A 24,155-nucleotide genomic window follows, 5' to 3' on the forward strand; every position below is an offset into this window, starting at 1 on the left:
AAGGGTTTAATACTTTAATTAACAGATGTTACAATAGGTATGCACGTGTTTCTTTTACATTATACAATAAATTATAATAAAATTTACAAAATTATTTCAATTCATCTAAATATGGTACATCGTTAATGTTACCAATTGCTGCTAAGGTTAATTTTCCTCCTGCTTTCCTTAGAGCCTAAAATAAAAATTTTTGTTATTAAACAGTTCGGTATCAGTCGCCTAATACTCTAATAAGCTAGAAATAGACCATGTTCGGGACACTCAAAGATCTAGGTAGCTGACAACTTTTTTAGTTATTGTAGACCTATAAGAAGAAAACCTACCTGTTTCCTGCCTAGAGTTCGCGTTCGTTTTTTAATTATTAACAATTTAGTGCAAAAATCGCGATTTTGATTTTTTGCACCCCATTCAAAAGCTAAATACATAGTTGACATAAAACTACAAAATTAAATTGTTTAGAACATTAAAAAACCTTCAAAATGCCGATTTTTGAAAGTTAAAAAGTTAATTTGTTGCTACGCAAACTGCAAAATAAGTGAAAATCGTTATTTGTTAATAACTTTTACTAAAACTACCTTAACCTTAGAACTTTAGTGTTTCACCCAAAGTTGGGTATTGGGGTACTTAACAAACCCTCAAAATTTGAGACCGATCCATTAATTAGTTTAAGAGTTATTCTAATTGTTTATCCCAGAGACCTTTATTTTGCAATAACATAAGACAGAAAATAATGAAGATAGGCAATTCTGTGTATGCCAAGTGAAAGTAGAAAACTAATGCTATCAAAATGTACTAAAAAAAGATAAAAAAAATATCTAATACATATAGTCAAAAATCCTAATGCCAAATTTGTGAAAGTTTGTAGTTTATTAACATTTAGAATAACTTTAAAAATATTGTCCGTAGAAAAAATCATTATACATATTAGAAAAGCTAGTATTTTACACGAATTTTTAAAAATGTAGTTCAATTGGTGACTAGTCGTGGTAAGTGAAGGGGGAGCTGGGAGCCGACAAATGCACGAGTTCAAAAACTAAAAAAGGTAAGTTAAAACTACTATCATTTTCTATATCTCGGGAACTACTGAATATATTTTGATCGTCCTTTTTTTAATTTACATGTAATTTTTCTGTACATTACAAATATGCAATTTGTCTAGACATTTATTAATTAATAAACAATCTAATTTGTTTAAACAATTTTTGAAAAAATAATTTTTTCCCAAAAATTCATGATTTTAATGATACTATCGTTATTAATCATAGAAAAAGTTAAGGTATACTTTAATAAACGAATTATCTTCAATAAATAATTATCTAATAAAAATCATTTATTTATTAAAGTGTACTTTAACTTTTTCTATGATGATTAACGATACTATGATTAAAAAAATAGATTTTTGTAAAAAAAATATTTTTTCAATAATTGTTTAAACAAATTACGACTGTTTATTAATTAAGAAATTTATAAACAAATTGAATTTTTGTAATGTACGTAGAAATTACATACAATTTAAAAAAATAAAGATCAAAATCCATTGAGTTGATCCGGAGATACAGAAAATTATATTCGTTTGAAATTACTTTTTCGGTATTTTAACTCGGTGGATTTGTAAGTTCCCCCTATTAATCGTTTGAACTACATTTTTGAAAAATCGTAGAGGGTGCTGTGAATGTACAATGTTTGTAAAAATTTTTTAAGAAAAAATACAAATCCCATTCTTTAAAATGGCATTAATGAGATTCCTTAATTATTATAAACAAATTAGACTATAGTATATGTATTTATAAAATTTACAATTTCCAGTAGAAATATTTGTTTACTTACACTTTGTACATCACTGGTGCTGACGGAGTCTACGGCAGCGGCTAAAGCATTGGCGCTTTGTGGAGCACCAGCCAAAACTGCTTGGGTTCCAAGTTCCCTTACAACGTCAGCTCCACTTTCAGCGTTAAGAAGGATGGCTGTCTTCAATTGATTTTTGCCTGAAAAAAAAAAACAAAATCTTTTACATGTGGGTAATAAAAGCATGTCCTATGTTTCAAAATAGAAAAAATAAAATAAATAAATACAAAGTACTTCTTCTTCGTAGCCTTCTATCGTCCACGTTTGGACATAGGCCTCTCCCAACTCCTTCCATCGGTCTCTATCCTGAGCAACATATTTCCAATTTTTTCCGGCTACTCTTTTTATTTCATCAACCTATCTCATTTGTAGTCTTCCTCTCGGTCGTTTACTTTCGTAAGCTCTCCAGTGTTGTATTGGTGCATTCCAATATTGGTCTTTTTGTCTAGCAGTGTGGCCTGCGATGCTCCACTTAACACCTTCAGCGCCACGCTAGTTCACAAAATTTTCATTCTGGGTCAAAATGTTTTTTTTTATGAATGGGTTCAAACAGTTATGTAAAACAATAACATTTTTCATATGAATTTCTAGTTACATACAACCTATATTTTCATGTCTAAATCCAAACTCAAGTACATAGAAGCGAATCTTACTGTCGTTTCCATTGATTTTGTGGGGACCGAAATATTTGACCTTGTGCACCAGTTACAGAATAGAACTTTATGTTCTAAATTCTAAAGAATAGAACATTCCAAATGATGTGATATTTTTGACAAGTTTAATTAAATTAATATTTAATAATTAAATTAATTAAATATGAAATATACAATTTAACTATAAAATAAAACATATATAAATATAAAATTGATAAACAACTGTCACTGTCAGTCGCAAAAGTGAGGTTGCACCAGTTACGTGACGCATGAGCATGAACTTTATGTTCATGCCCCGCGCACTCTAGTAAAAAAAATATAATCGTATTTAGTTTCCTTCCAATTTGTGCGAGGCGCTGATTTCGGCATCGTGATTGGTGGAACATGACTTTTGACAAATGCTGCGCTGTCTGTCTTCAGTCATTATGGTCGGTTGTTATTTTGTGTTTGTTTGTGTCACCATAAAAAGATATTCAGTCGTGTTTTTTGATATTTTTGTTATTTTGTAATCGAGTAAGGTAAGTTTTTCTGATTGTAGGTACCTACTGTTTATCCAACAGTTTTAAAATACACATTTTATTTCGCGTTTTGTTGTTAGGTCTAATGGCTCCGATTAGCTGTTGCGTGCAGACGGTGAAAAAAATCAACAAGGAAACATATATTTAACCCAAATTAAATACTCATATTTCTATGTAAAATGTCACATTATTGTATAAATAAATAATTAAGAAACAAAAGTTGTTTGTGTTTACCTTTATTGTCCACTTGAATAAAATATTAAATATTGGAAGTACCGTATGGAGGCTATGTACCTAGCATGGAGGCTAGATTATGGTACCCTTCCTATCCAATCAACAACAAGAACGTTTAAAATTTCACACCTATCATGTCGAAGCTACAGACCACTTATGTGGAGGCCAGATTTGTAGTATCCTTCCAATTAACCAGGTGCTAAAATGGCGCTGGAATACGTGACATATTTTTTGAAGAGTAAGATCGCATTCTACCAAATCACACAACACTTTTATCTATGTTTATGTTACCTTTTTCGGCCTGAGTTTAGCTTCTGTATGGTTAGTTATTCTGTGCCAAGTTATACCAGGAAATTCGCTCAGGCCATAACATTATTCTCTACATATAAACACTTAAGAAAGTGTGTCCTTTTAGGAGACACAACAAATCGAACACAAAGAGCCATGTGTATCTTTTTCGGTACACAGCGTTGAGGACAGTGTGTATCTAAAAGGATACACTGGCGCTGAGGGTGTTAAGTTTGGCAACTTTTGTTATTATGTCCTCGACTTTTGTTTTTAATCTTACCCAGTCGTTTCTCTTTTTATCTGATAGTCGTATACCTAACATTGCTCTTTCCATTGCTCTTTAGCAATGGAACATACAAAATGCAAAATGCAATAAACCTTAAAACTATAATAGACCTAAGGTGCGAATCCACAAGAGATTATCTCATGAGATTTTTGTCTTATGAAATAAAAAAATCAAGAATCATTTTCGTTGTGGAAATAGACCTGTGATGCGTGATACACTAGAGATAGTCATAAGATCCGATATAAGAACGACCTTCACCGATCTGTTTATGGATAAAAACTATTTACTCTGAGCTAATTAGCAAAATACAAGGAAAAGTTATTTACCAGCAATTTTATTGCTGGAATCGAATCTTATGATTGTATATATTAATAATATAGGTATGCAAAGTCCGCAGATAGTGTGCTACTTTTTTTATAAACAAAAAGTGTTTTTTTCAATTTTTGCTCTATAACCCAAAAGATTTTAACTGTACACCAAAAACACCCAAATAAAAATTCACCGTAATTAAATTCTGCATAGAGAGGTGTTTTTCCCGATTTACTTCGATGACAATTTTCCCCGGAAAGTGCGGGTTTTTCCAACAAAATCTTTAATTTTCAACTAAAATTTTAGATAAGTATTTTTTTATCAATAATTAAATAACCTGGTAATATAAAAGCTAGTTTCGTATAGATTACAATTCCAGAAGTCGATGGAAATTGAATGAACAGTTTAGCAACAATTGAATTGTTAATTAAAAATTTACGGTCGCTATAATAACCACAATAATTATGATACATAATAATAACTATGATTTTTGTATAAAAAGACACTGTACCTATCTAATACACTTTACAAAATTGAAATTGGACTATTTAAGCGGCCTCAGGAATATTTTAAAATTATAAACAATTTTTTGGCTTATAGGTAAATAGAATATCTCTGGAAATATTAAATTAAATTAAATCATGAAAACGGTATTGGAAAAAAAGCGGCAGGACGCTTCTTTTAAAAGAAAAAACGTTTAATTGTGATGAGTGGTTCCTAAGATACAACCGGTCCAAGTTGACCGGCATTCACGTCAAAGATATAAACAATAGGGTCATAATTTTTGAACCATCACCTTTTTATTTTTGTCCTCGTTCTCCACACTAATTTTCAAATCTTTAAATTAAAGTACTCATAACATATATTATTAATAAAAACTATCGATATTACGAGTGAAAATTGCCAAAAATAGCACAATTCCAATCAAAAATTTGGTTGGAGAAAATGTAATCTCAAAGTTCAAAATCGGTATACGTTAAAAAATGCATTTTCTCGGCTTCCCATGGAGCAATTTTCTTCATTCTTTTTTTGTTCCCAAGTAACTAACCATCGAGTAGAGCCATCTAACTAACGCATTATTCAATGTCAAACTTGCTTTTGTTTTGTTATAATAGATAATTTATTTATAAGAAAAGAAAACTACATATTTTCTTCAGTTGTAGAATTTTTTAGATAAACTTACTACAAGTGTAGTTTTTAACGTTAAAAACACAAATATTCTTATTTGAAAGCTGTATAATTATTTAAACAATCTTTATTTAAACAAATTAAAAATTGTTGTTATAATAAATAAATTAATTTATTATAACAAAACAAAAGCAACTTTGACATTTAATAATGCGTTAGTTAGATGGCTCTACTCGAGTTACTTGGGAACAAAAAAAGAATGAAGAAAATTGCTCCATGGGAAGCCGAGAAAATGCATTTTTTTAACGTATACCGATTTTGAACTTTGAGATTACATTTTTTTCAACCTAATTTTTGATTGGAATTTGGCTATTTTCACTCGAAATATCGATAGTTTTTATTATAATATATGTTATGAGTATTTTAAAGACATGAAAATTGGTGTGGAGAAAGAGGACCAAAATAAAAAGGTGATGGTTCGAAAATTATGATCCTATTGTTTATATCTTTGCCGTAAATGCCGGTCAACTTTGACCGGTTGTATCTCAGGAACCACTCATCACAATTAAACGTTTTTTCTTTTAAAAGAAGCGTCCTGTCGCTTTTTTCCAATACCGTTTTCACGATTTAACTTAATTTAATATTTCCCGAGATATTCTATTTGTTTATAAGCCAAAAAATCGTTTATAATTCTTAAATATTCCTGAGGCCGCTTATATAGTCCAATTTCAATTCTGTAAAATGCATTAGATAGGTATAGTCGGTTCGCTAAACTCAGACGCAACTGGCTAGATATTTTAGTCGATATTTTTTTTGTTTTTAGCCAATTTTGCAAAAATTGGCAAAATTACTAACTATTTAGTGATTATTAACTATTTAGTAATTATTTTTTGCCAATTTTACTAAAATTGGCAAAATTACCGACTAAAATATCTAGAAAGTTGCGTCTGAGTTTAGCGAACAGACTATACAGTGTCTTTTTATACAAAAATCATAGTTATTATTATCAAGGGCGCCCATATAAAAATTTTTAGGGGGGGGCCAAACGTGAAGATGTGACACATTACATTTTGTATATTTCGGATGACAATATATACAGTAGACTCTCTCTATAACGAACACGGATATAACGAGGTTTCGCTTATAACTAGGTACATTAGGTGTCCCATGAAATTCCTATTGAACTATAACGCTCTATAACGAGGCATACTTGGTTACAACGAGGAAAATTAAAATCGAAGAATACGTGTCTTTGTGTGTAATGGTCATAAATAAATAAATGCCCCAACTGCCTGTACATAGAAATGCCCAACATCTGGTTTATCGACCGATATTGAATATTATAGGAAATTTACAATTTATGACAGCCAAGTCTCATTGTTCACTGTTCAGGTTGACCATCGACACCTAATAAACTACGTAAGAGGCATCAAAACATTTCAGTATTATTGTTGTTTGATATAACGAGATCCGCTTATAACGAGATAATTAGTCCACCATTTCAGTTCTCGTTATAGAGGGAGTCTACTGTAGTTTAAACTTTAAACCACCTAAAAAACCTAGTTTGAACCCTGTTGTGAGAAATTATTCATACATTTAAATACTAGAACAAGTTTTTAAATGGAAATGTCATGGGTACCACAAAAGTTGCGCCTCTCTTTAAAACCCGTTTGAAAATAATACAATGCTTCCAAAGCCCTGCCTTCAACTTTGGCGAGTAGACTAACCATGAGTATGTGTCGAACCAAGTTTTTACTTTAAAATCTTAAAAAGGAGCCCCCTTTATTTTTGCAGATTTAGAATCCTTCTGAAAAATAAGTTACATATATTCCAAATATTTTTAGAATCGTTGATAGATGACGCAAATAAACCGCATTTTCCGATTATAGCGCCATCCTTTAACAATTCTAAAAAAAAATTCGAATAAATGGTACTTATTTTTTGAGGAGAAAACTGAATCTGCAATAAAAAACGGCGGTTCCTACTTAAGATTTTAAAGTTAACTCTCACCCCATCTCCAGAGTGAGGAATGAAAAATTCTGTTTGGTGTCATTCTATAGATTTTTGAAAAATATTAAACACGTGTTTTTTAGTTTTTCATTTGGAAGTATATTTCTCGAGATATTAGACCGTTTCTATAATTTTGCTATGGTATCACGATATATCGTTTTTTCCGATTATAGCGCTATTTATCCACAACTCGCAAAATGGCTCGAATAAAATTTGTTTAATTTTATAAGGAAATTCCAAATCTGCAACAAAAATTAGAGATTCCATTTAAGATTTTAAATTTACCCCCCGCTCCACACACAGATGGACTTGTTTAGTGTCATCGCATAGATTTTTAAGAAATATTTAACACATATTTTTCAGATTTTCGATCCGATGTTCATTTCGCGAATTATTCGACCTTTCCGCTACTTTTAGGACACCCTGTATATAACACTCATTTGTCATGAAAGATCACCTGTTTTTCATTTAAATAAAATTGTTCTGTTCATCATAATGTGCACTTGAAAAATAATCTACTTACTAAAAAAATACTTTTGCAAACTAAAATTTGACTATGTTCAATAAATTTTATAAAATTTGACTATGTTCAATAAATTTCAAGAATTATTTTTCAATATGAATTTATTTCTGCTTAGGAAGATGGTTCTATTCGGTGTACACAAGACTTAATATAGAAAACAAATATAATCATTTCACAGATTTTACACTTTATCTGTATAGTGCCAGTTCTCAAAGACAAATTATGGCTCATTAGTGATTATCGGTCAGAGATCTGATTTATTGCTGATATGAGTTTCTTTTCAGTATTATAAATTATTCATTTAATTTGTAATTTTGGGTGTCGATTACAGTATATATTATGTTCCCAAGTTTCTAATCTCTTTCAATGTTTTCGTTAATAGCACACCGTGACTGTGCGAAATGTGTATTATGCACATTCCATATAGACCACTGTCGCAGACACACAGATTTTCTGTTAAACTATTAATTACTCAATATGTGAATTTTTTTATTAATAAATATGTTGTTTTAAAATTAATCTCTCAAAATTATCCAATAATTTTTTGACAAAAATAGTTTATGTAATATAAATTTAATTTTTGTTCTTTCCCGAAAAGCTAGTGGGGCCACGGCCCCCCCCCCCTTGCCCGTGTGTATGGGCGCCTATGATTATTATGTATCATAATTATTGTGGTTATTATAGCAACCGTAAATTTTTAATTAACAATTCAATTGTTGCTAAACTGTTCATTCAATTTCCATCGACTTTTCGATTCCGACTGGAATTGTAATCTATACGAAACTAGCTTTTATATTACCAAGTTATTTAATTATGGATAAACAATTACTTATCTAAAATTTTAGTTGAAAATTAAAGATTTTGTTGGAAAAACCCGCATTTTCCGGGGAAAATTGTCATCGAAGTAAATCGGGAAAAACACCTCTCTATGCAGAATTTAATTACGGTGAATTTTTATTTGGGTGTTTTTGGTGTAAATTTAAAATCTTTGGAGTTATAGAGCAAAAATTGAAAAAAAAAACACGATTTTTGGGCGCCATTTTATTTATAAAAAAGTAGCACACTATCTGCGGACATTGCATACCTATATTATTAATAAATACAATCATAAGATTCGATTCCAGCAATAAAATTGCTGGTAAATAACTTTTCCCAAAAATGGCCTATTCTCCGATAATCTGCCCAGACTATAATATACGGTACTCTAATGAAGCCCGTCCTCACTTACGGGTCAAAACGTAAAGTTTTGAACGTAAAATCTTCAGACATATCTATGAAGGCGTTCAGGAAAACGGATTATGGCGTAGAAGCTATAATTTTGAGCTTTACTACCTTTATAGTGAGCCTAGTATTGGTAGATCTATCAAAATAAACAGGCTGCGGTGGTTAGGCCACTTAGAGAGAATGAATGAGGTGGAGCCGTCGAAACACATTTATAGCCAGAGAACGGATGGAGTGAGAAGAAGAGGAAGGCCCAGGGCACGATTTAAGGACCATGTGGAGAACGACTTGCGAGTGTTAGGAGTGCGAAATTGGAAAACCGAGGCGAAGGATAGGAAGGAATGGAAGTTGATTCTGGACCAGGCCAAGACTCACCATGGGTTGTGGAGCCAATGATGATGATGATGCTGATCATTTTACAATCATTTCACTTACCTCGTTGAACATCAGCATCTGTAACGGAGCCTGATTTCAAGACATTAACAGCTGATTGAACTGCTTTGCCTACAGATCCAGCAGGTGCAGCGAGCAAAATACCAAACAAACCGCTGTCTGAATAGCTCACATTAACAGCGCACGCAGATACATCTGATGAGCCACCAAGAGCTTTGCTGTAGACTCCATTATCAAGTACGCCATATTTGATCTGAGGGCCAGCACATACAGCTTTCTGTAGAACTGCAAACGCAAGAGCTTCTTTGGTGTTCTTCAATGGAGCTCCTTCTCCTCCTACTGCAACAAAAGCAAGTGGTCCACCTTTGTTTGATCTGCAAAAAGAAATATTTGTCATATTCAGTTCTATCTTTGTACAAAGAAAGTTTTTTTTGGTTTTGTTATCCAAAAACAGGTTTTCTAAAACGTCAACATAGTGATTTATATGGTTTTCAAGAATCGATATATACAGTAGAGTGAAACTGGTAAGTCAGGTAACAGAAACCTATCAAAAAAATAAGTTGGGCACAAGGGCGGCTCTGGCAGGGAGGCGCTAGGTCCCGCTAGCTCATGAATGAGCTAGTAGTAGGTAGATATCTCATACAATTTATTTTGAAGGAATGTTTCTTTATATAAAACGCTAATAAATATTCAGTCGACGCGACGCCATGCTCCAAAACGTATACAAATACATATATAATTTAACAGCGTTCACCCGCACCATTGATTAAAAGCTACTACACAGTGTAGTTTTTAATCAATGCCCGCACCAGATGATGGACTCTTTTCCGAGCTGTTGTCAAGTTAGAAAAATATCGGGCGGTAGATGATAGGCGATGATAATAGGCGGGCTTGCCGTGTGTGAAATAAGAAATATCCTCAGATGCAGGTAGTAACTGGCAACGTTACATCTTAATATTAAGTTTGAACATACAACTTAACCAGTGTTTGGCATTGTGGCTATTTAGCAAGGACAGGGAGTAAGTAATCTTAACCACATTTTTCAATTTTTTAACAGTCAAAATTTCACCCTTTTCAATTTTACTAAGTGGGATTATTTACTTTTAGGTTCACTGATGATGGACTGATAAGTCCGAAAACGTTCTGAACGTAATCTTTTTTGATTTTTAAATTTTTTTTAAATTGTTATGAAAATATACCAATTACACCAGGAAGTTTTTTTACTTCACGTTAAATTTTACTTTTTTATTTATTTTTCGCAGTTTTTCTTCGTCAATGCTTTCGTTTCCTTTAATTTTTCTTCTAGTTTCCATTAGTTGCTTTGTTTCAGCGGTTATTTTTTCGTCTTTGCGTCTTTTAGGGCAGCACTTTACTTGGGCCTCTCGAATAGCTTCTACGATATTTTCGTTTAGGATATTTACAGTATTCATGCATTCATTTTGTTGTATGATTTTATTGATATTGTCTTGGTATTCATTTAAATTCGTTGGATCGTTCCATATTCGGTTGGCTTTCTTCCTAATCATTTTGGATCTTTCTGTTATTAATTATATATAAGTCCAAATCACTATAATCACTAATAAATTCTACATCAGATTGCTCAAGATCATTTCTCTTTATCAATTTCATAAACCTTACACTTACTGTATAGAAGAAACATACCAATCAATATTATACAAACCATCGAAAATATCTACTTCCATAATCGAATACAGGCAAAGATAAATGGCTCGAAGATGACTCGTTAAGCCCACTGCTCCTTAATATAATAATGGACGAAATAATAGAAGCAGTATGTAAAGGTCATGGTTACAGAATGGGGAACAAAGAAATCCGAATATTATGTTAAGTAGACGACGCGCATTAATCGCCGAGACAGAAGACGATCTCCAAAGATTAACACACATCTTCAATACAACAGCCAAGAAATACAATATGATAATATCAGCAGAAAAAACCAAATGTATGACAACATCTACATACCAACTACGATGTAAAATCGAAATTGATGGGAAAATAATAAAGCAGGAAGCAAGGTTTAGATATCTGGGAATAGATATAACCAGTTACGGAGATGTTGAAGAGGAAGTACGACAACAAAGCTTAAAAGCAATTAAAGTGGCGGAATCTCTTAATAGGACAAGACACAAAAGCAAGAATCTATAAAGCAGCAATCAGACTTATATTGACATACACGGCGGAGACAAGACCTGACACCTCTAAAATGAGACGACTACTAGAAACAACAGATGAAAATACTTCGACGAATATCAGAGGAGAAAAGTCTGTTGGATAGGAGAGAAGCGAAAATACAAGAAGATCATGCAATGTAGAAGACATAAATGAATGGGTGACAAAACGGAAACAGGAGTGGAACGAACACATTAGTAGAATGGCAGAGGATAGGATAAGTACGACTAGCATGAGATAAGTCATTAAGTGGACGAAGAAGTAAGTATTGGTAGACCAAGAAAAGGATGGTGCGATAATTTAAACAATTTAAGAGGCTAATATTAAAGAAGAAACAGGCTTTAAAGCCTACATATAAGACGGAAGAAGAAGAACTTTCATAAACTAAATTTTTTATTTCCGCCATTTTAGGGTAATATACACGAAATAAAAATGAAAATGTGTTGAAATCAGAGACATGTTAAGGATAGACCGGGCTAGTAATATGCCACTCAATGCATCGAGGTGTAACGCCGACATAGGATTGAGTGGTCTAGCCATCTTTGTCTGTCACATGCGCGGGATTGCTTGGTTAAAAGAGATAGATAGACCACCGATCTACTGTTTCCATGCTGTTTCCGCGTTACGCTTTTTTGGTGAGTATGCCTTGTCTACGCTTAATATGTCACTGGTTGAAACAAATGTATATTCGTGCACCAATTGTTAAGCGACCATCTGTATCGTTAGGGAATTGGAGCAACGTATGCGCACATTACTGCAACTGCAAGAAAAACACCACCAATATGTTTAATTCCAATGACGAGTCAGACTAGTGATCTGTAACTTTGGTTATTCATATTGATGACCAGTTGAGTGATATTTGTATGTTTTGTGAGTAAGTCTACAAAAACTACCAATTTATTAAAGGTTTGAAATAAGTTTATTACCTGAGTTCACCACCCTTGTAAGGAGATGGATTGGTGCTGCCTTCGCCATTTGCAATTCCCAAACTAGCAGCGAATTGATTCAACAAACTCTCGCTTACACCTGTACCAACAACTGCAGCACGGCCAGCTACAAAGTTGCTGGCTACGTAATGTTGTAACGTTTCTGATGAAACTTTACCTACTTGGGATTTTGGAATGAAGAGTGAGTTACCTAAACCTTTGCTACGGTAGGCAGCATTGTGAAGCAAATCGATGGCTCTTAACTGCAAAAGGAAAAAGTGTTATAAACGCAGCCAGGGTGTTAAAATGAACATACCTGTAAAGGTCTGGTTAAAATATCCAAAATTAATCTGTTGGAGAGCTCTGACACTTCCCAAGGTCTAAATTCTTGGTGGGTAGCTACTTCTGCTAAATATGGTAGAGCCTTTTCAACGGCACTTCTTGTTCCTTCTAAGGTATAGGAGATGGTTTCTCTATCAGATGTGGCTGTAAGATTTGCACCAACTTGTTGAATGTTTCGGATTATGGCAAACTGGGATGCATTTTTAGTGGACAAGCCTGCTGCTGTTCGTACAATATGAGTGGCACCTAAATTATCGGCTTTTTCATTACGGCTTCCAGCTCTGAAAAATACAGAAGTAGAAAAACAAGTTGCAATATAAGACTGTATTTTGAATCTCTGATCTTTGAATATGTAGTGTACACTGGTCAGTGTAAATATTTCATGTACATGTATCATGTACTGTCGGAAAAATGAAAGAATACCCATAAACGATCATATCAAGCACATATTTTGGATTTGTTGCCTTTTCTATAAATAACAAACGAGAGAGATAGATTATTAAGTGTTGTCTACAAAGCAAAAACGTTATGGGCCATTCCACGAACATACGCCTGTTTTGGATTACTTCGACAACGAATATTTTACTGTGCAACATAAGAAGTACGAAAGTAAATGGCGCTAATAATTATTCCAATAAACAACAATGTAATTTGCAATTTACTTTCGTTCTTCTTATTTTGCACAGTAAAATATTCGTTGTCGAAGTAATCCAAAACAGGCGTATGTTCGTGGAATAGGGTATATCCAATACATAAGCAGTTGCATATTTATAATTGACAGAGTGAGACGGCGATACAATTGTTCAACGTAGTTATATTAATTTAGTAGAAAATTTAAACTCACACTTGACTATTTCTGTACTTCTAATGTCAGTCTTAGAAAAACATTCAACATGAGTAGAGATAATGATTGTATAAACTACTATTCGAGTAATCGTGCTGGTCAACTATCATCTGACTGATTCGATTTCTGTCACTTTGACAGTTAAACTGGGTTAGGTTCGGTAGACTTTATAAATTTTAATAATCAGTCGTATTTACTTGAATAAATTCAGTTCTCTTAAAAGCTATTTTGATATTATATTGTATTTTTGGTTTGGCAAGTATTTATTTAATTAAAATACGTCAATAAAATTTGTAAGTAATCATCTGTCAATATGGTTAACTTATGTCTATGAGTTCGCCAAACGTGTACATATTACTCTGACTTTTCAATCATAGTGTATGAAATTACAGATTAGTATATTTTTATGAATGTACATTTATTTGCAGATAATGTCTGGAAAATGATCTGGATATTTAATGATCTGAATTCATTAAGTTTACTTTCATTTTAATCACTTAATGCAGCTGACATAAACGACATTTTTTAAATTCCTGTTACGATTTACGTCCACTGGCAACTATAACATGGAGAAATTCATAATACTACATTTGCTTACTCATTATTTTTGTATTATTAATCTATATCAAATAATTAATTACGGTAGTAATATTCTATTTCTCATGATCATCTTTCGTATTAAATTGTATATGACAGAAAAAAAGGCACGTCGTTGATTACTTTGGTAATGATTCTAGTTCGGTGATTATTCTAGTTGTCGATAGATGGCGCCATAATAAAAAAATAATCTTTTTTTAATTAGATAATAATATTACAAATATAATCTGTATAATTTATAAGACTATACAAATCAAAGAAAATACCATTTTATAAATGCAAGAAACGCATTTGATTTGTTTTTATTCCAAATTAAAAATAAAATGTGACAACTGTCAGATTTAACTAAAATGTCATGTTAGAATAAATGTCATAAATGTGTATTATCACGGACTTACCCTTTTTCCTATCATTTGTTACGCACTGAAAAATGATCATGAAAAGGACAATAGTAACATTTATCACCAATAAATATATATTATCAGAAAAAGAATAACATCACAAAACTTTTTTGACACATTCTTACGTAGCGAAAAATCGTATGGTCGGGTAGTAGTCACATCCGTTTATTTTCAGTATTAACTTAGTTTAGACTTTGTTTTGACTAGAAATTTTTTATTTGATTCGTATGGTTCTTTTCATGAGCATTTTTCAGTGCGTCACAAATGAGAGAAAAAAAGGTAAGTCCCTGATAATACACATTTATGACATTTATTCTAACATGACATTTTAGTTAAATCTGACAGTTGTCACATATTATATGCAATTTGGCATAAAAACAAATCAATTGCGTTTATTGCATTTATAAAATGGTATTTTCTTTGATTTGTATAGTCTTATAAATTGTACAGATTAAATTTTTTTATATAGAATAATATAATATTATTTAATATTATATTATTAGCGCCATCTATTGACAACTAGATAAAATGTTATAAATGTCACCGGCGAAATGTAATCAGCTACATGCGTTTTTTTCTGTTACATACAATTTAATGTGTTAGAGAGAAATCGAAAAACTGTAACGCACTGAAAAATGCTCATGAAAAGAACCATATGCATATCATCGATGACGCATGGGTATTCTTTCATTTTTCCGACTGTAACACATATTTTAAACTAGAAGTTAAACATTTAGGAATGCACGTCATAGATTTAATGACATCATAACCTATCTGTACAACTTGACGACACACAAATTCAACAAATTTTTCCTCATATATTAGTTTTTTTACTACCGTCAAGTTTAACAGAAAAACGCTGTTGCCAAATAAAAAACATATACATACCGGCTATACTATTTCTCTTTGTCTTTAAGAGTGTGAAACAAAGATAACTATCTGTACTATAAGTGTCAAACTGACATTTTCCTACAGAAGGTTATTTAGATTTTTGTTTATTTTTTTTTCTTCTTCTTTTATGGCTTTTGGGAGCTGTGCCCATTTAGCCAGCAGCATTTCTTAAAATTAACGCCTAACTACACCTACCATACAATAAAACTATCAAGGAACGAACCTAATCAAGGATAGATCATACTATCCGTTGCAAGATAATCCGGATGGAATTCCGACGATGTACAAAAAGTACATATTTTGTCGGAATTCCATCCGAATTATCTTGCAACGGATAGTAAGGGAACGTAAAGTTGGTAAAAAAATAAACTGTCGTTAAAATATGAACTAAATAAATAAAATATAATTTGCAATCAATAATTTGACATTATATTTAACCTAAAATATTATGACATACGCCAGTTACCATTTACAATTCTCCCCAAATATAATAATGACGTCATATAGACACGTCACAAATTCTAGCCAATGAAAGGTTCGCTGTAGTAGCAATGGCATGTCAAAAAATCTGATTATTCCCTACTTATTTTTTCAAATTTAGAATATGGCAACAAGGGGAAAATTACGTGCATTCCTTATTGTTTGACTTCTAGTTTAGTTTGCTTTTTACAGTCGTCAGAAGCAAGCATCTTTTGTATTTTCGGGAAAATGGAAAAAATTAAGTATTGTTCAGTGATTAAGTTCCTCCACAAAAAGGGGAAAACGCATGTGCAAATTAAAGCCGACCTGGACGAAGTATATCGTGAGCACCTTCGTTAGCAACAGTAAAATTTTGGAAAGCTGACTTTGTTCGTGATCATACGAGTGTCTTTGATGATGAGTGTCCCGAGAGGCTAAATGAAGTCACCATGTCGGAAATGATCAACAAAGTCCATGACAAGACTATGGCAGATCGTCGAATCAAGCTCCGCAAGTTAGTGGAGGCCCTAAACATTTCCTACGAACAAGTCACAACATCATTCAGCATCATTTGGACATGAAAAAGCTATCCGCGCGATGGGTCACGAGTTTGCTGACAATCGACCAAATGCGAAAACGTGTGACTACTTCGGAGACGCTTTTGGCGATGATACGGCGCTATCCGAAGGATTTTTTTCGCCAATTTATCAACGTTTATGAAACCTGGGTGCATTATTACACACCGGAAACCAAAGAACAGTCGAAACAGTGGCGCAAACGCGGCGAAGGCCGGCTGAAGAAGACAAAAAGTGCACATTCGGCCGGCAAAACGTGAAACGCCCCGGTCTGGCACACCAAAAAGTACTCTTTCACCAAGACAACGACGCACCGGCTCTCCAATCGGTCGTCGCTGTGACAAAATTACACGAATTGGGCTATGAATTGGTTGAACACCAACCATATTCCCCAGATATTGCCGCCAGCGATTTTTCCTGTTTCCACACCTATGTTGAGAAAACCGACTATGTTGAGAAATAAATCGATTTAATCCCAAAAAACTTTTTTTTTTCGTCAAGGGCTAGTTTCATATCAATCCACCCTCGTACAACCCAAGCAACCGACCACTCGTTATGGAAGGCTGCAAGTACCTTACAAAGGCAAAACTATACCATCAGTAAGAAAGAAACTGCAAAATGGACGAAAAGTCCACAAGAAAAAGCCCAAACACTTATGACACACCTTAAACAAGTTTTTACGCCAAATGACAGAAAATACACAATACAAACTGAAGAAGACATTATTTCAATACTCACAAAATCGTATTAACTAGAACTTCCTGAAAAAAGATTCACAAAATAATATGAGTAAAAAATATTTGATACAAAAAGGCACCAAATAAAACCTTATTATTTGAAAAAACTCTTCAGCAACTCCCAGAGAAAGGATTCTAATTTCTAACACAGTGATTTAACTCTATAATGAGATTAGGTCATTTCCAGCACAATGAAATTTTTCATAGATAACAATAATACTAAATGTTGTTCTGAAGCTATTTCCTTGTGGCATTTTTATGATTAACTATTTATATGGGAAATAAGCCACAATTAAATTGAAAAAAATAATTTTATTAACGTTTCGACGCCCAAATCGGGTGTCGTTGTCAAAATAACTGGTTAATATCGCTGGTTTTCCCTCGGTGATTTACTATGGAATCTCTAACGCGAGAATTTTACTGTCATAGTTGCATTTGATTGTCTTTTTAAAGACAGATCACATGGTATGATTTTTTTTGTGACTGATATTCTTGAGTTGGGGTTGATTTCATGTAATCTAATGAACTATCTTTCAGTAAAGTCGTCCCAGGAACGCAACTCATAAATATTGGCAATATAAATGAGTCAGAATTAATAAAGTCCTTATGAGAATGAGAAAAAGAATTTGTAATTGAACATTAGAGATATTAAATTAAAACTATTTTAGAAAGACAATCTACAATTTTAGGTTCATATGCTTTAAGTTTATTTGATATACTACAGTTATTACGCATATGAATCCTAAAATTGTAGATTTCCTTTCTAAAATAGTTTTAATTTAATCTCTCTAATGTTCTACAAATTCTTTTTGATAAAATCGGCATCACCGCACTAAAAACTCTCATAAGGACTGCATTGCCATGTTCCTTACACTGTAAAGTCAAAGTGAGATGGACTATATATAATCTTGAAGTCCTATCACTAACAGAAACTTCCAGGTAAAGTATGAGAATAAATACACAAGCATACAACAAATTCTCACTAGAGTGCCCCAAGAAACTACGGCCCATATTATACCTTATACTCACTGCTGACCTACCAACAGATACATATTATATGACCACAGTCACATCTTCAGATGATACAGCAATACTATCATCTTACAAAAATCCCAAAATAGCGTCAAAACTCCTAAAAAATAACTTAAACAAAATACAACAGAGGAGAGTCAAAATAAATGAAAACAAATATAACATTTACCACTTGTAGGGAAATATGTCCAACTGTATACTTAAACTGTAAAGGACTCTCACAAGGGGATGAAGTCAAATATCTAGATATATACTTGTACAAAAGATTAAACTGGAGGAATCACATATTTAATTAGCAAAAACAACTAGGTCATAAGTTAAGGAACATGTATTAGTAGTTGTTAGGCTATAAACTGAAAATAAAATAGTAATTTAGAAATCCATCCTGAAACCAGTTTGGACTTATGGGGAACCATTGCACACTTCACTATGATACAAAGATTTAAATCCAAAATATTGAGAACAGTACCAGGAGTTCCATGATTCATAACCAATTAAGCCATCCATCGAGACACCAGATTAACATATTGTCAAAGATGATATCAAAAAGTATGTGAAAAACATACAGATAAATAATTCAAGTGCATATTGAATGTGTTTGCAAAAAGTTTGACAGCTAAACACTTGTCAAACTCAGTTGGATGATAGCAAATACTATTAACTGTAATACATCCAACTCCCACAGAAATCTGGAAGCACTTTGCCACTAGCACCACTGTCACTGTTGTGACAACGTAAAATTTGACTTAAACATTCAAATTTGATTTTATAAATTTTTGAATAACAAGCTAATTTTGCTAAATTAAATTAAAATAAAAATAGTTCAAACACTTTATACGAAATTACCTCACCACAAGGGAACCAACTTACTGGCCTACCGACAATGCAAAAATACCTGATCTACTCGACTTTTATATTGTTAAAGGAATTAATGTTAAATTGGCAAAAGTAGAATCTTGTTACGATCTACCCTCTGACCACTCTAGCGTAATCGCGACATGGTATGCACAAATAACAAACAGTACTAAACAACCATCACTATACAGTAACAAAACAGACTGGAGCATTTTCAAGACTAAACTAGATGAACTAATTGACATAAACATCCCATTGAAAACAGAAAGTGACATCTACGCAGCAGTAGAAAATCTTCAGAAATCTATACAAGAAGCTGCTTGGTATGCTACCCCTGACTGCTACCAAACAGAATTGAAAGAGAATTGCCCAACTGTAATAAAGGAAATGATTGCTAGAAAGAGAAAAATAAAGGAAGAGTGGCGAAGAAAAAGAACACATGAGAACAAGGCGAAATTAAATAAAATCACCAAGGAAATTAAACTACAATTGCATAATATCAAAAATAACAAAATACAAGAATATCTTAAAGGTTTATCAGCAAACGCAGATAGTGAATATACCCTTTGGAAGGCCACGAGAAAAATCAAACACCCGAAACAACAAATACCACCAATACGAAACCAAGAGGGAAACTGGTGTAGAAATAATAAGGAAAAAGCCGAAGCATTTGCAAATCACCTCACTAATGTATTCCAGCCACATCCCATGGAAGATGGTGACACAGAGGAAGAAATAAATGACTTCCTGGAATCGCCCTACCAGATGGATTTACCTATACAAAAAATCACCACTAAAGAAGTTAGAAATATGATCCAGCATGAAATCAGTCCAAAAAAAGCTCCAGGGTATGACCTGATCAACGGGAAAGTACTGCAGCAATTGACATGCAAAGGTCTGAAAATGATAACGCAAGTATTTAATGCAATATTTAGGCTAGGTTACTACCCAGAACAATGGAAAGTTGCTCAAATTATTCTCATACCTAAGCCAGGGAAAAATAAAACTCAGGTGACTTCATACAGACCAATAAGCCTGCTACCTGTTCTATCAAAATTTTTGGAAAAACTTCTCCTTAAACAATTATCCCCAGTTATAGAAGAAAGGAAACTAATTCCCCAACACCAATTTGGGTTCAGAACACAACACGGAACGATAGAACAGGTACATAGACTGGTAAAACACATCAGAAGTGATCTAGAAAATAAAAGGTATTGTTCTGCTGCATTCCTGGACATTGGTCAGGCCTTCGACAAGGTATGGCATGCTGGTATGCTCTTTAAACTAAAGAAAAACCTTCCTCATCCTTTTTATCAAATCCTAAAAAGCTATATTTCCAACCGACATTTCCTAGTCAAGCAGGATAATGAATACACAAGCCTAAGACCAATAAAAGCCGGAGTACCACAAGGAAGTGTCTTGGGACCGATATTGTACTTGCTCTACACTGCTGACCTACCCACAAGTAACAAAACAACGTGTGCAACTTTTGCTGATGACACTGCTGTACTAGCCTCTCACCATGATCCAAATACAGCATCCAGAACCCTTCAGAAAGACCTTAATAATATACAAATATGGCTTAAAAAATGGAAGATAAAGGCGAATGAGAGTAAATCCATCCATGTAACCTTCACCATGAGAAGACAAACATGTCCATCTGTAACACTAAATGAAACTCAACTCCCACAAACCGATACTGTCAAGTACCTAGGAATCCATCTTGATAGGAGATTAACTTGGCAAAAACACATTTTTACAAAAAGAAAACAACTAGGAATAAAATTTCGAGAAATGTACTGGATCATCGGTCGTAAATCTCAACTATCACTTGAAAACAAACTGCTGATATATAAAACTATATTAAAACCAGTGTGGACCTATGGTATCCAACTTTGGGGGACAGCCAGTCAAACTAACCTAGAAATATTGCAGAGATTCCAGAACAAAGTCCTTAGAACAATGCTGAATGCCCCTTGGTACGTGCCAAACTATGTGATAGAGCAAGACCTCAATGTGCCATCCATAAAAACAGTAATAACGGAATATTACAAAAAATATTCCAAGAGACTAGAATCTCATCCAAATGAGTTAGCCAGCAACCTTACTGATGACCACAATGATGTACGACGCCTGAAGAGATTCAAAGTAGTGGATCTAGCAAGAAGATTCGAATAATCTGTGATAACTAAACTTATTTTAATTTGTTTTAATTTAATTTATGTAAAGAGGGTGATCACTGGATCTCCCTCTACAGGTCAAAATTTTCAATTTTTGTCAAATAATTTACCTATTGTTCTCAGTTGAGGACAGATTGTAAATATTACAACATTAAATAAAAAAAAAAAAAAAAAAAAAAAAAAAAAAAAACTTTATACGAAAACAATAATAAAGCAATTTTATAAATGTAAGGTTAGATTGCTCTGGTTATCACTGTAGACTGCCTAGATGGCGCTATTTTTTTGTTTCCTCAAATGTAATGGAAAATGTCAAGAGTTGTATGTATTACAGTCCATAGTATTTGATGATACTGCACAAGACGAGTGTAGCGAGTGCAGTTAGCCACCCTCTCAGAAGTAGGTGTAGACTTAACTACACCAGTGTGACACTTATTTGGCTACACTTTTTAAAGAAACAGGTTAGTGTACCACTTACACGTAATAAAGAAACAACTTAGTGTAGCACTTCTACACTTTTTCACAATTAATAGGTTTATTCTAGCATCAGTTTTAAATGGTTTGAAACCATCAGCGAATAGTCGACCAGTGCGAGTAAGAGGGGATAGCACTGGTGACTGTATTATGTTCTCTCACTGACCAACTGTTTGCTGACGGTTTGTGACTAGTTTTACTGTTTGCTAGAACAAACCTAATGTTACACCTAAAAACAAAGGAACATACCTAATAATTGAGGCGCTCAGAGCAACAGTGGCCTAAGCCACTAATTGACCATTTTTAGATTAATATATCAATAAAATCAGCAACATTAAATCTTCGGATTAACAAGGGTCTACACAACCTACCTCTATGTTTGCCTAAATGGCACTACACAATTTGTAGCGCCATTCCATAAGCATAATGGATATATGAATCCAAAGATTGCATTTATCTCAAAACTCGTTTTTGGGGTTAGGCCTGCTCTGAGCTCTAAGCACCTCAATTATTCATGTATCTAACACATATTTTACAAACCTGAATACAATTGAAACTCTTGTAAGACTGGCGTCATTATCTACTGCTGCAACAACTAGTTTGTTGGGAAGAGTACTAGTTCTGAGTTCAGCACTTGGATTACCTGATACTGGCAGGGCTTGAGAATAGCTTCTTGCCTAAAAGTTTTACATTTCATACATCTAATATGTTTACATTTTTGCTACTTACGGAAATTGCTCGCAAGATTGGAGTTCTTGTAAGAGTAGAAGCCATACTTCTCAATGCTAAAATTGAAAAATTTTGTTACATAATTTTGACCTAACCTTTACACAAAAATAAAATGATCCTATATTGTTTTTATATATACACATCAGTTAGTTTGATTTGAATAGAAAAGAAACAAATATAAAAAGACTTACAAGGTGTGTGAAAACTTATAAAACAAATATCTTTCTTCCCAAAATTTTCAGAATTTATTACCTGACAGCATAATCTGACAGAAGTGACAGCACAAACTGACAGAAGTGACAGCACAACCGTCAACTTTTTGTCATTGACAATTGACAGCTTATAAAAGCAATAGGGCTTTTCATTCACAGTCATTTGTTTCGAGCTTCTGTCATGTGTCAGATAATATTAATATATCTACGTCATACGTTATTGATATAACCAATGATACAAACCTAAAGGCGGCGCCAGATATGCGGTATTTGGCAAATACTGAACAAGTGCTTGCTAAATATCAAATATTTGAGTGCTCATGAAGTGTTCGTTAAACGGCAAGCACCTTGCACCACATATTCGAGATTTTTCGTATATCGAGCCACTGTGGGAACAGCAAATATATTCTAAACGAACAAAAAAAGGTACAGAATGGATAGTGATACAGAGCTTCTTATAAATTCAGCTGCTTTTGTCATTATGTCTGGTGGAAGTTTATTATTAAATAGCAGAAAAAATCAATTTGCATTCCATATTATAGGTTCATTTTCATAAGCATCCAAAAATTGTAAAATACGTTCATTGGTCCACTCCATATTTATTATTTTCAATATTTTCTGCACTCTGTGACAATAACTAAACTACTTTAATATACGTTATAAACTTTAACCTAACCTAAAAAACTTGCTTGTGCTTGCAAAAATATGTGGATGACACTAAAAATATTCAAACGGCGAATATTTGTTTACTTTGAAGTGTTGAAAAGACCGACAACGTACGGGAACACGACAAATATTTGACAAGCACTAAAATTGGTCAATGCCAAATAGCAAGCAACCCATCCACACTAATAGGCAAATAGCAAGCATTTGCTCGGTATTTGCCAAATACCGCATATCTGGCGCCGCCTTAAGAAGTATGACGTAGATATATTAATATTAGGGCCCTGATTCTAAATCAAATTTCGACACTAAACAAGTCGCTTTCAATATGGCGACGGTTGAAATGCGATTGTGCGAGCCTTGTGGATTTTAGTTGAACTAACGAAGTGACGTCATGAAATAGCGACTATCGAAATTAATAGCGACTTTAAAAAGGGTGTTGATATTATAATTTCGACTGTCGAAATTATTTGACACGGAGATGAATGAATGGCCAAAAGCGAGGTTAGGTTTAGTTTAGATGTGTTTTGTTTATTTCTTGCAAGGAAAACTAAAGCAAAAGGTATTATAATATAGCTGGGTTGAATTGAAATTTGCTTGTTTTGAGGAATTAGATAGAATAGTATTAAATTAGAAATATAAT

At 33.2% G+C, this 24,155-nt stretch overlaps 1 protein-coding gene across 2 annotated transcripts; it reads right to left on the bottom strand.

Moving 5' to 3' along the window:
* LOC126889974 (cytochrome b-c1 complex subunit 2, mitochondrial) lies at positions 1-22,972 on the bottom strand. 2 transcript variants are annotated; one of them, XM_050658761.1, is made up of 8 exons: positions 22,829-22,972; positions 22,638-22,693; positions 22,449-22,585; positions 12,841-13,147; positions 12,525-12,787; positions 9,451-9,782; positions 1,828-1,985; positions 1-175 (listed from the first exon to the last, which is right to left on the bottom strand). In XM_050658761.1, the coding sequence occupies exons 2-8, from the start codon at positions 22,680-22,682 to the stop codon at positions 92-94; spliced, it is 1,326 nt and encodes a 441-aa protein (XP_050514718.1). In that variant the 5' UTR covers positions 22,683-22,693; positions 22,829-22,972; the 3' UTR covers positions 1-91. The 2 variants fall into 2 exon arrangements, with proteins under 2 accessions (XP_050514718.1, XP_050514717.1); XM_050658760.1 differs by having other exon boundaries at positions 22,890-22,952.
* Between the last annotated feature and the right edge of the window lie 1,183 nt (positions 22,973-24,155).

The sequence above is a fragment of the Diabrotica virgifera genome, chromosome 8, assembly GCF_917563875.1.
Source record: "Diabrotica virgifera virgifera chromosome 8, PGI_DIABVI_V3a".
In the NCBI taxonomy this organism is placed as follows: Eukaryota; Metazoa; Arthropoda; class Insecta; order Coleoptera; family Chrysomelidae; genus Diabrotica; species Diabrotica virgifera.

Coding starts and splice junctions, on each gene's coding strand:
- LOC126889974 (XM_050658760.1), bottom strand. Junction 22,586..22,637: donor CAATCTTGCGAGCAATTTCC/GTAAGTAGCAAA, acceptor TAAAACTTTTAG/GCAAGAAGCTATTCTCAAGC. Junction 13,148..22,448: donor AGAGTTTCAATTGTATTCAG/GTTTGTAAAATA, acceptor TGTATTTTTCAG/AGCTGGAAGCCGTAATGAAA.